We start from the raw sequence: 18397 nt of genomic DNA, 5'->3' as shown, positions 1-18397 counted from the left end.
TCTCCCAAATCACAAAGAAACAAAAAAAGAAGCAAAAATCTACAAAACTTACTCACTCAAGATCTAAAGTTAAATTAACGGTGCTAAAAGATGATAACGGTGATATTATTAAAAGGTGAATTAACGGTTATATTAACAAAAAGAAAATTGCTGACATGGGGATTCATAGCACCAAAAAATAAATGAAGAATTCAAAAAAGGAGGGAGCATGACAACAGGAAACTACATACGAATGCACACTCCAACAGATAGAGTAACATAATCAGCAGTCTTTACACCTTTAGTAAGGTAGCAGAACACTTTAACTACAGCTCACGAATAAGTCACCTAACAAAGAAAGAAGCCAAAGTTCAAAAAACCACTTAAATTCCACGAGTAATTATAAACAAAGTTAGAAAGAAACAAAACCAGAAGCCTAACCACGAACGGATCTCCGTGGATACCCTACCCTGAAAGAATAAAATGGAGCCCTTACAAAACATGACCAACAAAAAATCATGCAGCGAAATTGTTGATCAAATCAAAGATGAAGATCTCATGTTTAACAAGCTTGTGACACTTTCTGCACAATGCCTCACGTACTGGCGAATCAAATGTACAACCTAACTGTAAAAATGTGAATAACAAACAAATACAGAAAAAAGAGATATGAAAGATTTAAAGAATTATACACAGATCAACATATGCCCCTCTGTGGATCATAGCCATGCACTGTCAAACTGAAAAATCTGCTTAACTGAACATATCCTACTCAGCTTGCAGAGACTAATAAAAGGCATTTGACTTGGTAGAGATACCAGCAGTTTTAGAGTAGCTAGTGCACAATGCCTACATGAATACCCTAGCCAACTTCCACAGAGAGCCCACAGCAGACAGAAAAACAAACAATGAACTTTATTAAGGTCTTGAGGGGCGACTAGAAAAGTCCTTTTATGGGAAAGGAGCTATCGCAGAGCAGAAAAATTTTATTCGTGAAGTGTATCTGGCAAGGAGACGAAATCTGAGCAATATTTACAGCATGCTTAGCAGAAGTATTTGAGCCACCATGTTGATAAGAAACACGAATAAACAATTACAAAAAATATCGCGGTAGTTACGTTTTGCAAACGGCATTTTGATTTTCAGCAGTGGTGCCATTGAAATACAACGAACCAAGGGTCTAAACCGAGAGTGTTTTCAAGTAGGGTTACAGATAAAAAAGTAAAAGACAGGGATCTAATGTTAGGCGACGAAACAAGAGAGCGAGAAATCGCAATGGCACACTAGAATTCTTACAATGTATATGTATTTAAGTCAGATGTTCACAGGACACACTAGTCATGACAAGGAAATTCACCGAACAATATGGATGGGCTAAAGCTTTAATTGCACACATTCCCAAATCACGAAAGCCAATTTACAATTGTGCCTAAAGCGGAAAGTGGTCAACTATTGTATGCTGCGAGCACTAACATATGGTGTGGAAACTTGAATGATAGTGAAAAAGAAGAAAAAAAAGGAAAGAGAACAGTCCAGAACAAATCAAGAACTATGCAACATAGAAACAGTAAATGGTTAGCATAGCATGGAGATATTAAAAAAGCAGAGCTCATCAGAGAAGAAACAGGGCTACAGCTTACATCAAGAAATAAATGGTGGACCTTGGCAGGTCAGGAAATGTGGGGGAGAGACAAATGACCAGTTAGAGAGATTGTGTGGCTACGAAAATATAGCTAAAATAGCCGAAAAAGACAGAAGGCTAGATGGGATGATGAATTGCAAAGTTTGCACGCATAAGATTGAAAAACTTGCACAGGGTTGGGAAGTTGAAGGTAACTGGGGGAAGCCTCTGTACAGCACTGAACATAAAAAAACAGGCTGATATACAACAAGAGCATGTGTTATCGAGCTGTTGCACATCGAAGGTTGGTTTAAATACCAACAGGTTATTCAACTCGCATCGCAGCGCTACTGCTTACGTATTTTAGGTTACTACCAGCTGCTTTTCGACAGGTTTCTAGCAACGTTGAAACATATCTGGAACATTTAGCAGAACCATGTACAGTCATGTCCCCGACTCTGTATAATACATCGGTAGCCAGGCTTCATCCGTGCTGCCTCGCGGAAATTGTGGGTTCCGACGTGGTGTGACCAGGAGCACGCGTGACCTAATAGACATGCTGGGCTGCTTTGCACAAAAGTGACCATGTTTAAAGGTGTACCTGTTTAGTCGTAAATGACTGGTTCCTCAGGGCACTTTCAACACGTGAATTCTGAGAGATGACGCGTTTCGACTGATTACACATGCCTGACTAGGACTTGGTATTGTGCCTGGTCAAGTATGATACAGTTGGCATTGCAAAACTTTCTTAGCACCGACCACTCCAGTTCCAAACTAATGCACATTGCATGAAGGAGGTAAAAAAATCAGCGCACCTGCCACCACAAATTGGATTTTAAAATTTTACATACTTGCGAACACAACCAAATGAAGGCACGACTTCCTTGAAAGGTCATGTTCTAGAAGAAGTGAGTGCTCTTTTCGTTGAAGTCATAACTTCATTCGGTCATGTTAGGAAAGTATGTGAAATTATTATTTGTGGCAGCAGGTGTGCTTTCTTTACATGCTTCGTGCACTTTGCTTTAGTTAGGACCTGCAGCGGCTGGCACTGCAGAAGTTTCGCGATGCCAAGCGTTCAGAAGCCCACATCACTGAGGCAAACTGGAACCTGAAGATGGGGCATGCCCACTGTTTCATACTGAATAAGCAAGCTCGCACGACCTCGCAAGGCCTCACTGGGCTGGGAAACATTCACATTGCAGAAAGTGTATGCTATGTACTCAACAAAGGCCCAAAATTTAGCCACGAACCTTTGATGCTGGCTCACTAATTACTGGCATTGCACCAACGAGTGGCGACAAAAGTCGATGTCGCAATTAGGGACTATTGCTTACAAGACAGGGTTTAAGCTCTTGCAAGAAAAGAGGAAAATTCCTCTTCGTAAGGATTTTACGTTGGTGGGTGTTGTCATTATTCAAGTGCAACAGTTTGTGTTCATTTCAAGTTGATAAAAGTAGAGGCTCCATAGCAATGGATTTAAATTTGGGTAATTTCAAGGCAAGACAAGCAGTTTATATGAACTTCGTCAAGTTAAAAGTCATCAAAATAGGAGTATTAAAAATTAAGGCAGTGGCTCTGAGTAAAGACTTGGAACTTGCACAACTAGCAGAGTCTATTGCATACTGCCGCTAGCAAAAAGCCTACCCTTTCTGTGTTTTTTAGGGGCGAGACGCATACGCCAGGTGTTTCATTCAGGACAATTGTAAGTGATTTAGGTATCTGGCAGAACAAGATTAGTCAGTTTTTAATGAAGTGGCTAGACTCGGTTGTCATGAAAGAGCCATTTTAAACAGAATTTCTCATGCAACATCCTCTTTCTTCAAAGAATCCTTCGATGGGTACTTGTTCTTCGTTGATGTTGAGGACCTATTTTATTCTGTCTTGCACAGTGAATTCTTTTTCTACATAAGAAGTCGCATAGGCGAGAGTGGTGTGGTTACCTTCAGGAATGCCGTGCGCATGGCAGTATAAGCTTTTATGGCCCTTCTCAATTTTTACGTTAAAGTCAACTTCATTAGCAATTTCATATTATAAGACGAGGCATTTTTGTAGGCTCGTATGTTGCTCCTGTGTTGTGCAATTTTCTATTTTTAACCGTAACCACTTTTATTACATTCCACCAACAAGTTAATTAGTGAGAGGTTTTGAAAATTATTACGTATGATGATAATTTTTAATTATTTCAATCAACTAACCATCGTCACTTATTAGCCCATTGTTAACAATGTTTTAGCACGCTTTCGCAGTCTGAAAAAAGATTGGTGTTTAAAAACACACATGAGTTGAAGGCTTGTGGCTCTCTGCACTTTTTAGCCTAGAGCATTACCTTGCAGAGTCGTGACGGCTGTTGGCTTTTTCGTCTTGTCTAGGTCTGATGAAAAATTGCTTCCATACGACTTGACGCATTCCAAAACTGTGAAAAGGGCCATAGCAGAACAATGCCCAAAGTATGCGTGTGCAGGGTCGTGCTCACACGTTCTGCAGAAGACTTTTGAAAACCCATTGGACAGGTTTTTTGTGGTTGGTTTCTATCGCATGCTCCTTAACGCTGTAGGTGAGTCGCTCCACCAGACTATCAAGAGTGAACACCACGATACTTGGGTTGAGCAAGAGCACAAAACAGTGAGACCATAGGCTGTACCGTGTATGCACCGAACTGCACACGACCTGAAAATGGTTGCCAACAAAGACGGCGTGCCGATTGTTTTTTCTGCGCCACGAAAATCCTCTCAGGTTTCTCATGTATACTAGCACACTATCTGATGAAAGCAACAAAGGTGGGTACGGCAAGAGGCACGCCCATTATACACAAAATGTGTCAACGGGGTCGTTTATGAATTTCCACAATCCTACAGCGAAAGATGAATGTTGGCCGGGCAAGAATATGCGTGAATGAGCATGCACAAAAACATGAGCTTTCGTTTAAAGATAAAGATGGGGCATATTTGCTGACGCATTGCGATTCTCATAAGTATGAGCCATACCTAGATAAGGTTTGGATTATTGGCAGAAGCAGGGACGCAACTTCTCGAAAATGCATGTATGTATTCTGTATAAAATCACGAGGTTCATTGGGTATCAGTGATACTTTGTCTATCTGGTAGGTAGAGAACAAGTTCACAGATTGGGATTAGTTAGTATGCTCTCAATGTGAGCCTAGCTTACTCCACACATATGTGCCTATAATTTTTGATGCAGGATATGATCAATAAACTGTCAAAACTTTGAGCTTTCCTAGACCCCTTTTCTCAATATTTTGTGATTAAACAGCCATTTATTTCTTCCTTTTACAAGAATATGACCGATTATTATAGCAAAAAGTGCTTCTAACCTTACCTTTGTGTCTTAAAAATCCATAGGGGCAAATTGACCTACAAGAAGGACACCGTGTCTGGGTGATGCAGACCACGGAAACATGGGGCTATGGCAAGTTACCGATATGCAATGACAATGAGAATGAATGCAGTGTTAGTGCGAGCATTCCTAGCTAGAAAAAGGCTAAGACTGATCAGTGCCAGTGCCTAGAGGAGGCGCTGTCACTGATCAAATAGAGGAGGAGCTGTCAGTGCCTTCTGTCGCATAAGCCATGAAATAACAAAAGCAACCACCATCACCTCCACCACCATCTGGAACGTAAGATCACTAGCAAAGGCTGCATCCATTGTTCTTCTGCACAGGCTTACGGCATGCAGCTCCATAAATGTAAAGCGAGGGCACACAAATGCTTCAATATGGCAGTGCCAGAGTGCCTGCTCAAATCTGTTGCGGCAAAATTATAAAGAAAATCGCTGCTGATTTACCTAGTCATATTAACAAACTTTAAATTGGTCTGAAGACTTTGCAATCTACAGATTTTTTCTGGTGAATAGAAGTTATTCGTTAGATTAGAAACTTCGTAAAATGGATTTGCTAGGTAGAGCTTTATTATTATTTATTAGTAAAAATTACACAGTGGGGAGCCATGAAAATTTTGTAAACGGAAGGTGGGTGCTGGAGACGACGTCTTGACAAGTGGACTTGTTCTTTACAAAGCTCAACAAAATTTTGAGAAATTTCATTCATTACAAGAACCATATTACTTTATCATCGTGCCTATCTCAAAAAATGACGTTATTCATGATATAGAGGAGCCGAGAAATGTATTTTGATGCTAATTCTTATTGCGCACAAGCACCCACGAAGACCAAAAGCTTGTTTTGTGCACTTACTACTACACTCTAAAAAAATATCGAGTAAAAAGGGCGTCTTTTTGTCCCACAACAATAATCGTCATCAGGCCTGCGTGCGCTTTCTTTCTTGAAAATTCGGCGCTGGCCACTTTCCTATCGCGAATGCAATGTAACCCTGATAACGGGCATGTCGATCGTGACCGGAATGTACCGGGCACGGCGCGATAGCGCAAGGATGTAACGCAATATAGATGACGATTGTTGTTGTGGGACAAAAAGACACCCTTTTTACTCGCTCTTTTTTTTTTAGAGTGTACGCGGGGCAAATGGGCTACTACAATAATAAATCAAGCATCAAATCCTTTTGATTCAAAAATAACACGCATAAAAACTAGTCATAAGACCCACAATGACATTGTACTTCTCAAAGGATGAAAAGTCCTTCAATTTTTCTTGTCATACTTGATTTAGCAAGACTGAACACATACATGTGCTTGAACGTATTGTAACACAGGACAGGACTACACGGACACCAGAGAAGGGACAAATCACTCTTGTACCCGCATAGTCATGCGCTGTGTTAAAATATGTTGAAGTACTGTCACCAACTGGCCCAGCTTTCAGTCCTTCTGTGTGCATGTGCTTATTTGTGGACGTCACATTGTTCAGACCTGGCTACCCAGTATGACACACCTTTTCTGCATAATTTTGATAGAATAGCTTTGTATATGCAATAAACTCTTTTTCTTGAATGCCCGTCTACTGACGCAACCATCAGCCAAGAAGCTAGAGATCACAAGAGCGCACAGAAAAGGTTTGAGCATTCGCACGTGCGATCATACCGGTGTCAAACGGGCACTATTGATTGCAATTATCTAGGGCGTATGCAAAAAACTCGATCCGGTGCGGCAGCGACAGACCTGTCGATCTCAATCGAAAGTATTCGAGTGACACCAGTATTACACACCACTAACTGCCCAAACTAATCAGAGCAAATACGGTGCAGCCACCATCTAACTGCGATATAAAAGGGTACGACATAGCAAACAAGAACCCGTGCGACAGTGATGTTGTCAGTACTGGCGTCAGACCATAAATCTCATTCTGAAGTATGCCTGCACAAACATGATCACGCCTACACGGGAGTAATTCAACGCTACGGCTCGCATGAACTAGCGAACACTAACGTATCATCAAATGTGCAGGGAAATGAGTTTGTCAAACAAACCACCGCACAGCACCCACGAGACAGCCAGCACTTGAGCTTATCACATCGACGCAGGATGTTTGTGATTAAACGTTACCGCTTGTACGAAACACGCACGGCGCTCGATATCCCCCCTTTAAAAAATAGGTTGGCCGAAAATCACTGCCACATCTCCAGATTCACAAAAAATAATACCGCAATTTATACACACTGCCGCACAACACCAAAATCAACGTTGACCAAAATAGAGGAAGCACTGACAGTCGACGTCGGCGCACCGCGAGGGACTACAACGCCTAGAGATATTAGAGTGATTTGGGTGCCTAGGCAGCACGCGGTCGCCAGAAAAGCACCTGGGGCGCGACACCTCGTATTAGTTCGTGCCATGACTCGCCGTGGTGCTGCAATCACCGGCTGCAACGGTGCTGGAATGTAAAGGCACAGCCGGGCTAGATGACAGCGTGCGAGTGCACATAGCGCCTACCCGCGGCTTCTTCTCGCTGACAGATGGACAAAGGTGGTGCGAATGAGGACATGATGCTGAGGTGAGGTGTGAGCTCAAGTGCCGCGTGTGGTGGAGAGCGTGAAGCGAAAAGGATTACACGCCGCGAGCGGTGACAGGCTAGGGAGAGAGTGACGTCACGCGCGTGCACTGCGAGGAAAGGCGTGGCCCACTTGGCACCGCCCCGGTGCGATGACACAGGGTTACACAGGCTAGTCAAAAAGCAGCTTCGAATCTAATATATATTCCTTTCGAACAATTTCGTTCCAGCCACGTTGGCGCGCACGCTTCATTGTGTATGAAACCCCTTCGATCCTCAAAGTCATGTGACTGTTCTGCCTGAAAAAGAAAGCAGTAAATGCGACAAATGGGAATAATCAGAGATCCGCCGCAAGTGAACACTACAGAAATAGTGGAGTTGCTGTTCTTTTACATATGTCTTTGAAATATTTTTTAATATTTTGTGAGCTTGGGTGATGGCGTTTGACAACACAATTGTTGATAAGTATGGTGAGCATAATTATTTTAGAGGACTGCATTAAACTAACAAAAGACAGCTTCCCAATGGTGCAGGCTGGAAATTAGAATTTTATGTGGCGAAGGCAAGCCACTCGCTCCTTGAGTGTCAAACCTAGCCGAAGTCAATCAGAAAGGCTTAGAGAAACGGGGCAGCTGCAACCAGTGAAATGATGTGTGTGTTTTGTGTGGCTCCAACACAACATAGAGAAAATAGCGGATCGTCAAAGCCACAGGTACTCGGTTGATCTTATGCGAAAATTCGGTTCGCATGACAACTAGTGAAAATGACCAACTGGTTCAGGTAAGGATTGTGTGCCAGTGCCAAGCAGCCTATCCGCCTCCTGCACCCCCTCTTCTCACAACCTGTCTTAGAAACTCGTCATGGGAATCATCATCAAAGGGATCACCATGCTGTTTCGTCTTAGCCTGATCTACGTTCGTTGCAAATCTTATCACCATGCTGTTTCGTCTTAGCCTGATCTACGTTCGTTGCAAATCTTAGCGCATTTTTTCACGCACGTAATGCACCCATACTTCATGCGACGCCCTCCGTTACGTTGTCGCCTTTGACTTTATGCAGAAGTGGCTACACAGACAAGAAAATTGCCAGGCCTGTGCGGAACGCACTGCCCATTCACAGCGTAAGCTGGAAAAGTGGTCTTTCTAGAGCATTCTTGAACACTCTTGGGGCCACTACAGATGTACGTACTACGTGTACCTACACCTGTGGTGTTAGGATATTGCAACAAGGTTGTTGTTGCTCTCGGCCTTCACCGTTATCCGTAACCACTCACGCAATAAATTACAAACAAGAACATAAATAATAAAAACTATAAATTGTGTTGATATCGTGGTCTTCCCCAAGGTAGCCGAGTGTTGCTTTACTGAGTCAAGCTAATGCTAGAAACTTTATTGCAAACTGACTTTATGTGTGCTTCACGGCGGGTAACGAATCATTTGAACATGTGTGATAAAGCGTTTTTGAACAATACACTAACATCCAGGCGTCACGCAATGCGCATTGCTTGACAAGTGAGTATTTGATTGCTGCAACCTATTAAAAAGCCTCAGACATATTTATTAGTTGTCGTCAGGCATAGCATCAACTTGCAGGTAATGCTTTTACAAGTGTGTAGCGGGTACCGCGCTTTTCCGAATATTGAATAATAACTGCCCAGTGAACGCTCCATGTAATTTATGGATTAGTTGGAACCATGTTAATGGGGTAGTAGTTGCCCAAAAAGTCTTCCAAAATCTTTATAGAGGCCACTCCCTCAGCTTCTAATGTGACTACACTCTACACTGTAAGCAAAAGTTTGCCGGGATGGGAGTTTATCCAGCATATGAGCCCCCAAAACTCTCCTGCCCCAATTATTTACTCTCTAGTACAGAGTGAAATCAGCACATGTCGTCGTAAAACGCCCCTGCTAAATGACAGAGTTTATGAACGACATGACCTCGTTAAAGTACCCAGGAAGTTTCAGGTGGCATGGTCACAAACTAGTGTTAAAAATCCTTTTTGGTCATGACGTACGTGCGTGTGTGTGTGTCTTTGGGTGTATGTGCGGGTATTTTTTTGTACGTTGGTGTGAAACCCCAGTGAAAAACCAGACAGGCAACAAAATTATCAGTGCAGTGAATATTTGCAATGTCCGGTTGGTGTATAGTATGAAAATTTCAAGATATTTCGCACCGTTGAACCACGCTGGACATCGGTCCGATTCCTCAACAAAACGCCGCGAATGCCGTGTTCCAGAGGGCTGAGTAACAAAAGAAAATTTTGAAGAATAACTTAATGGTAACAAAAGTAAGCATTTACGATCGTCAGCGATTGCTCCTGGAGTTTCACCGTCTAAAACTTCGAAGCGGCCTGAAGTGCACTTCACTCAACCACGACAGGCTGGCCGGCAACCGGTGTGAGAGTTGCGCCGGCGACGCACTCGGCCCGCCTTCGCCGATGGTGGCTCCTCGGAGTGTCACCGGTATTTCACCGGCTACAACATCTAAGCGGTAAAAAGGTCTCGCTATTCTGTCGGTATCAAGCCGGCGTCGTAGCGAATTCGCACTGTGCGTCAGCCTCCGTGTCGAGCTCTACGAGCTAGCACCGACCACCAGCGAGGCAAAGAATGTCCAAGCTACGGAGTCCATCACTCCGTTGCCTAAACTGTGTAGATTGCGGACACCTATTTCTGTGCATAGGAAAAATAACGAAACTAAAACTGCACATCAGCTAACAATTTGTGATTGCCAGCTGTCTTTCATCGAACCACCGTGCTGTACTCGAGAGTGATGCCTAGTCGTAGAACGCGGTAGCGATGGTTCATTTCGGTTCATCGCTGGAACTGCTGAATGTGCGTCGTTGATGTGTTCATCATACAAAACCAGTCGGGCTTTGCGTACGGTTCTGTACATTTTACAGATTGACACCTAGTACTGCTCATGCAAATTATGTCCGTACGACAGAGCACCAAATAATAAAATCCTTTCACTATAGTTAAAAACTATTGACTTTTAAGCAGGCTTAAGATAAAAGGCATTTGTGCTGAAGTGCTTACATTAAGCTACCGCTTGCAACTTTGTACCTACACTGTTCATGTTTATTTCTTTATTATTAGCAAAAGAATGGTCCCTTCAGAGCTACTTTGGAGGTCAGAATGTCGTGCCTATATATACCCGCTGACTAAAATGTAGGTGTGCAATGCGAGTTTTGGCGAGTGTGAAATTTCGAACATTACGGGATCGTTGTGTGCATGTTTGTGTACTGTGATCAATATAGTGTGCTTCAAAGGTAATGAAATAAAGTTACGCTTGCGCATGGTACGGCTGCTGACGTAATTTTTATCTCGGGTAATGTAAAAATTTACTCTCATACTGACCCCAAAAAGTTTCCCGATGGATGTGAATAAAAACTCCCCTAAATCCATACGGAAACCCCCTCCTGTTGAGGAGTAAGTTCATCTTGTTCTGTTCATCTTGTTCTGTCATCTCCTCCTGTTGAGGAGTAAAGACATCTTGTTCTGTAAAAATTTTACTTTCTCCTAAACTCGGAACTGCGTTTTGACTGCCTTGCCTCTTGCACCAACTATTCATCGAAAAGTCTAATACAATTTTAAGTCGTTTTGTTGTTTCCTGTTATGTAAAAATATGGCCCATCGCGATCGACTGAGTGCCAGAAATACACTGCTGTTTATTAGTTTAGTTATTCATGAGATGACTGCTGTTAAAATGATTCTCTCGCAATGCGATAACTTGAATTTTTTTTCTTGACACCTGCAAAATTCGATTAGTTTAATTGCATCAAAACAAAGAAACTGCGCACGTTTAGAGTTGAACATCTATAAATAATACAAAAAAAATTTCACAGTATACGCACCTTCTTATTCATGCGTGGCTGCTTGAATTCGAAACAGTGAAAACAGATTAGTCAGTAGTGCAGAAACAAACGCACGTACCAGTGCCCTTCGCAGACCTGCACACTTGTTTAAAGAAACACTGCTTTGTTCGATTATTTTGCAGAATGATACCCTGGAGGTCCCAACTCGCCCTCACGTCTTAGATGGCAATGCAACACTGAAAAATCTGCAGAACTACTCCTATTTTAACCATTTACCGAACAACAGCATCGTTTATCTATACACAAAGTAAGTGCAGCTTTTTTTTTTTGGGGGGGGGGGGGGGTAACAGAGAGCACGAACTCTAGAGCTTTTTCTCCTCTGTAAGAAGTAAGAAGTGATCACGTTTTTTTTTTTTTTTTACGGAGAGATGACGGACTTATTTCAAGTCGGGTGTACGTGCGGTACTTTCTACGAACATCTGAGAAACTGCTACGACAAATACATTTTATATTTTCACGTGTTGGCGAGAAAAATGTGGAGATTTCAATCTCAGGCGCCACATGCGCTCCTTTTCTTCTTCGTGCATTTTACAGCCCCATTACACGTGTACCGTTGTTTGCACTGTTCATTTCAGTGGAACAGTGGCTAGGGCGCTCTGCTGCTGTGTACTGTGTGATGTCACTGCAAGTTAGAACACTAGATGGTCGAAAGTTACAGAGCCCTCCACTACGACGTCTTTCAAAATAACTTCATGGTTTGGGGTCTTAAAACTCCACATACCGCTATTGTTTGCGCAAACCACGCCTGAGTTACTGAGAACCCTTTGTCTAATATAAGAACCTTCTGATGAAATTATGCACTCAATGCGAAAATTACAATTGGTTCTGCTTACGCGGCCCTAGGGATCATGCTTCAATGTTTGATAACACGTGTGTAAAGTAAATGTCGACGCACCTGACCGCCTGACGGTTCAACATTGACCGATTCTCTGTCCCGAGCTATCAGGCTACAGTGTTTATTGCTGTATGACTTTTCGCTTGGTGGGAGCAGGATCCCCCAAACAGAGTTTCGCCTTAAAAACTCCGACTACTTTGCGAACGTCATGACTACTTGACCATCACGTGTATCTCAAGGAAGCGTACTTGGTCGCCTATTGTTTCTCATTTATATCAACGACTTGCCCAATAAGATATCTTTTTTCATGCGCGTATTCGCTGATGATTGCATTCTATATCGCCCAATGAACAATTCCACAACTAACATTTCCCTTTAAGATGACCTCAACTTAATTACCGATTGGTGTGACACGTGGCTAATCCAACTGAGCTAAACGAAGTGCAAAGTGATGTCCTTTAGCAGGAAGCATTCCACATCGAACTTTTCATACAGTATAAAAACCTGCTCATTATGCGAGGCCTCTTGTTTTAAATATCTAGGCATCACTCTCACTCCGAACCTTTCTTCGACTACCCATTTCACCAACGTATGTGCCAACGCTGCCAAGCCATTAGGGTACTGACGCCACAATTTTCAAAGCTCGCCCTCTCTCATTCGCAAGCTTGCTTTCCAAACATTTGTCTACCCACAACTTGATTTTCCTCTGCTATCAGGTCTCCCCATCAAATATTTGATAACTTTATTAGGATCAATCCAAAACAGAGCCGCTCGTTCCATTGCTCGAAACTATAAGTATCATTCCAGTGTGACACAAATAAAACTCTCTCTTTCCCTCTAGCTGTCAAATGACTGCCGTGATATTGCCTTGTTCTCGTTATTTCATAAGTACATGCACCCGCTCGACTGACATGCGTTAGGCCTGCATACATCAACACACATCTCATTGAATACATAATAATCCAAGTTTCACGCGACTTCACGGTTACACTGACGCCTTCAACTATTCCGCACTTCCACGAGCCATACGCCTATGGAACAGCCTACCTGATGATATAATCGCCGAAACTAACTCGGCGAAAATCAGGCAATCTCTTAACGTGCATATCACTGGCACACATTTTCTGCCTAACCTATCGCACGTAATAATCAGTGCTTTTGCTCGGGTGCATCCGCAGTTTCATCCGCGATGACTTACATGTTGTAGTCTTCCTCCCCTCCCCTCTTTTTTATTCTTCGTGCAAAGTATTCATTGTTTCACTCCTAAACTTGTTGGTATTTTGTCGTGCCTTTATTACACAACACAACTTGTTTTTCAATTTTTAATGTTACATTTTGTTTATGTAACATTAACATTTGTAACATTTGGTTTTATGTATCATTCACATTTACACAGTTTTGATTGTACTAATTCTATATATTACATGCTCCGTTCTTGCATACCAAATTTTGCTTCTTCATGTGAATTGGCTTTAGAGCTCTAATGTGATAAATTTCTGTAATGCCCCCCCTTACTCAAAGCCCATGTGACCATGAAAAGTATATCAAATAAATAAATAATTAATTAAATAGATATATAGAGCACCTCACAGAGGAATATTTCATTGCAAGAGCACGAGGAAGGCAGTGCTAGGAATGACGGCCAAAGGGGGAAGGATGGGTACGGCATAAAGATATTGGTCGTTTGGTAGGACTAGAGATTACATCGCCATCAAATCTTTCGAGATTTTCTGCTGGATAACGTTCTTTATCGATGCGTTCCCGCAGAAACCCCTATACCACTACGTATACTCCGACCACTACGCCGTTAGGCTTCAGGTGTTTTCAGCCCTTTCATACAAGCAGTTTTCTACGTCCTGCGCCTGAGTCACAACAGAGCAACATTTAAAATATTTTGATATGGAATGTTTTTCAAGGCATTTAGCAAGGGCAGCCCGTAATGACACGTGTGACAATGATTTCATATTACCTTGTGCATCGATCAATCGCCCACCGTTTCGGTTCAAGGCTGTACTGGCTGTACGGGGTGGCTTGTCCGGCTGTACCAGGTGACCTAAATTAAGACTGTTAGTTAGTTTTGAAGGTTAACTTCCTTAACACATCATGTTTGAAGTGGTTGGCAGTGAAAACTGCTTATTTTAACCCTCAAGCTACCTTGAGACTCCACAATATATATGGCCGAAAAGACCTGTCTCACAACAAATCTGTTTTTCTAGAGAACTGCCATCAGAGAGGCTTGAGCACTTCAGCGAAGCAGTGGAACAGAAGCCTCTACAAAGTAGAATAAGATAAGCTAAATTTAAAAGGCGCTCAAAGGTTGCTGAAAAACATCTCTTCGCCTTCGAGCATAAAATGAGAAGTTTTATATTGCCACAAGCAGCTGACGATCTAGCACTCCTTCCATATTAACCCTATCAATTTCATTGTACACCCGTTTTCTTGCATTTATCACAATGTAATACAGCTGCACTTAACTTTCGTTAGGCCGTTATGTTGGCGTTGTTTGTCTTGTCATCGCATAATGGAAATCAATCACCTGAAATCCGGCAGAAGCCATTGCTACTCTAGAAGCACCACTATTCTGAGAACTTGATTTAATGTTAATATTTTTGCTTGTACCTCCCGCTAAACGATATATTGGACAGACTGAGGGCCATAGTTGGCAAAGTGAGCACATTCAAAAGTTCACTATTCGAATGTTCACCCTGTGGGATTGTCACCGTTATTCTTCAGTCAGTGATGTACATAATTTTAATGTATTTATTATATTCACATCATGCAGTCAAAACAACTGCATTGTCTACACAGTCTTTGTCAGCAGTGGTTGTGAGGGCACGAAAAAAGAATGTAAGATTTTTAATGTACCGCTTATATAACAAGCCAAGGTTGACTACTGTGTTTATTATACATGTATTCGGCAGAATAATTGCCTCTGAGTGCATGCGCCACTTTCAGCAGAGTTTACAGGTTCTAGAGCTTTCGAATCAGGACCACTTAACAATAATAAATAACAGAATGTAGCATCGCATAGCGCAATAAAAGAACCAAAGGTATTATCACCCTTGTAGGATGTTGTCGAGACAGAAAACGAAAAACAGCGACCGCCAGAAATAAGCGAGAACATTCTTTACCACGCAGCACCACGCGACTGTCCTACACCGGCGGTATGATACCCAGTGTGGCAGCTTCGCGCATGGCCGTGATTTCAAACAACTAAGATTAATCTTATTGGCAGTTCAACCAATACTCATGACGTTAGTTGGGTACATTCTATTGAATGTAATAAATAGATTAGTTAAAAAGGGTGTCGCTAATTCTTTCAATGATTGAGTGAAAGCACGGAAAAGGCACATACAAAAAGAAGTAACAAACTTTTAAGCGAATGATACTGACAATGAAATATAAAGAAAAAACCGCCTTGAATGCATGATTGTTGTAAAGAAAAATATATGCTTGATTCTTTTTAGTTCAACATACCCCTATAGGATCTGTACGCTTAAGGGCGGAAAGTCTTTTTAGCGCATGAGGATTATATTCAAGGTCTTCTGATGCATATCCGAAAAAACACCTGCAAAAATATTATTTTTCAGTGAAAAATGTGTCACCAACCACCAACATACGGCCTCCCTTCAGGCATCATTACCACAGAAAACAAATAAGTTTCCAATGTTTCTTGTTTCGCTGAATGATAACAAACTGTAACAAGATAAGGACATCAACATGTTCTTATCAACATTGCTTTCAACATTATTTAACAATTAATACAGGTAGGGTGTGTACAACACCTTTTCTCGTGCCCAGCACACACACAAAAAGAACGTGAACTAGTACTAGCTGGCCCACTCTATCATTTTGGACAATATACAGGAATTATTATGATCAATAAAGAGACGGAAAATGAATCTTCTACATAACACATTCAAAAAGTACGTTACCTGAGGAAAGGTTGTAAAGACTGACTATAGCTTTCATTGAATTTATTAGTATTCTGTCCATATGATTCAGAAACATTTCATTGATTATTAGTCTCTTTTTTCCCAGAAACGGAAATCAAAACTTTGAGTGCTCAGAGTAAAGCTTCTCAACGTAAAAAAAAATGTTGTAAAGCTATTATATGACTCCTCATACAGCCAGCCAGTACAGATACTTCGCTTGTGCTAGATCTGGCCGGTTCATTTAACCACTTGCGTAATTGATTGATATGTGGGGTTTAGCGTCCCAAACTACCATATGATTATGAGAGGCGCTGTAGTAGAGAGCTCTGGTGATTTCGACAACCTGGCGTTCTTAACATGCACCCTAATCTGAGCACATGGGCATATAGCATTTTCGCCTCCATCGAAAATGCAGCAGCTACAGCAGAGATTCGATCCTACAAGCTGCCGGTCAGTAGCCTAGTACTTCAGCCACTAGACAACCGCGGCAGGGCTAACTACTTGTGTGACAAATCATAAACATAGTGGTTGCTTTGTTCACCATGCAGTAGAAATGGTTCTTTAACTGTTTTTGCAGCAATACGCTAGATATCAAGGACTACAAAGGTCCAGCCTTCCCAGATATGTTTTCAAGTAAGTGAGATGATTGTTAAGTAATAAAAGCAGAACTGATATAGATTAAGTTCAGGCCACAGGGTAATGACCTTGTCGCACGTGATATTCCTCTTGGCAGACCCACTCATAGATGGCGTATTTAAACTGGATTAAGGTGTCGTCTTTTGGTACACTATTACAAATAGATATACTGTGCTTCTTGAAGATATAAAGCATAATGCATAAAGCATAATACTAATTTGTCAGAAGTATCAATACTCGCATGACATAGTACATTATTGTATTTGCACAACAATTATTTGTGAAAACAGTAAGAAAAATAGGCCCTCTAGCGTTTTTTTCAACTATGAAGCATTTGCGTATTGCAAGTAATATAGTGCCTGTCTGTCTCTCTGTCTGCCTTTATATATATATATATAATATATCTATGTATCTATCTATCTATCTATCTATCTATATATATATATATATATATATATATATATATATATATATATATATATATATATATATATATATTGAAATAACTTGAAGATAGCACATAAGAAAAGGATCGTATTTACTAACGTTTCGGCCGTGGCACGGCCTTCGTCAGAGTGACGAAGGCCGTGACATCTGCAACAGTGGAGCATAAGTAAGAGCGTGCCGCATTTGTACACACATTTAGCCTGATTTCATGACGTGTCGCATATTTAAGGAAGTTCAGCACAGTATATATATATATATATATATATATATATATATATATATATATATATATATATATATATATATATATATATATATATATATATATATATATATATATATATATATATATATATATATATATATATATATTATATATATATATATATATATATATATATATATAATATATATATATATATATATATATATATATATATATATATATATATATATATATATATATATATATATATATATATATGCTTATATCTGGGTGCTCTTATAATCATCTCCTTAACTTGGTGCAATTAAAATGACATGGCACGGCAAGTTGCTTTGATGAGCATGACGGGTGGGTCAAGACATGGGTAATTTTACGATCCCCTCGGGTACACCGTCAAACACATTACCGCCGACAGTGGCACATACCCGCGGGCGCGTATGTGCTACCCTCCTCGGTTGCACCAGCGCTTCATATCACCTCATGGCTTCTTATGGGGTTGCTATGACAGATATTTCTCTTGACATCGCTGCGCAAGTGCAAACAACTGGTTATATCAACATCTGCAACAGTGGAGCATAAGTAAGAGCGTGCCGCATTTGTACACACATTTAGCCTGATTTCACGACGTGTCGCATATTTAAGGAAGTTCAGCACAGTCACCTTTCCTTCACATGCTCAACATACGTCGATTCACAAGGTACGTGGGATCTGCTGAATTTTTTCACAAGATCATTTCAGAAAAAATTCCGTTTAATGTACTGTGTTCTGTCCAGCCAGTCACTGCTAGCATTCTTATAGTTTGTTTGTTTGTCCCTTTTGTCCTGGCGCAACCCACCATGGGAGATCGGCCATAAAACGAACGCTGTCTTGCTATTTGAAAGAAGATGTTCATAATTTGGAAATGTTATGTTTTTACTGAATATGCTT

The 18397-nt window shown here is 41.2% G+C and overlaps 1 protein-coding gene across 1 annotated transcript in view; it reads left to right on the top strand.

Annotated features, from left to right (window-relative positions):
- Window positions 1-18397, top strand: part of LOC119182674 (uncharacterized) — a 121546-nt gene that overhangs the window by 46292 nt on the left and 56857 nt on the right. Inside the window, exons 4-5 of the mRNA XM_075871455.1 lie at window positions 11514-11638; window positions 16739-16794. Coding sequence (XP_075727570.1) covers window positions 11514-11638; window positions 16739-16794 — 181 coding nt within the window. The remainder of the gene's footprint in view (window positions 1-11513; window positions 11639-16738; window positions 16795-18397) is intronic.

This window comes from Rhipicephalus microplus, chromosome 8, assembly GCF_043290135.1.
Source record: "Rhipicephalus microplus isolate Deutch F79 chromosome 8, USDA_Rmic, whole genome shotgun sequence".
NCBI lineage: Eukaryota > Metazoa > Arthropoda > Arachnida > Ixodida > Ixodidae > Rhipicephalus > Rhipicephalus microplus.
The sequence above is the reverse complement of the archived record's forward strand: the minus strand, read 5'-3'. Positions and strand labels throughout refer to the sequence as shown.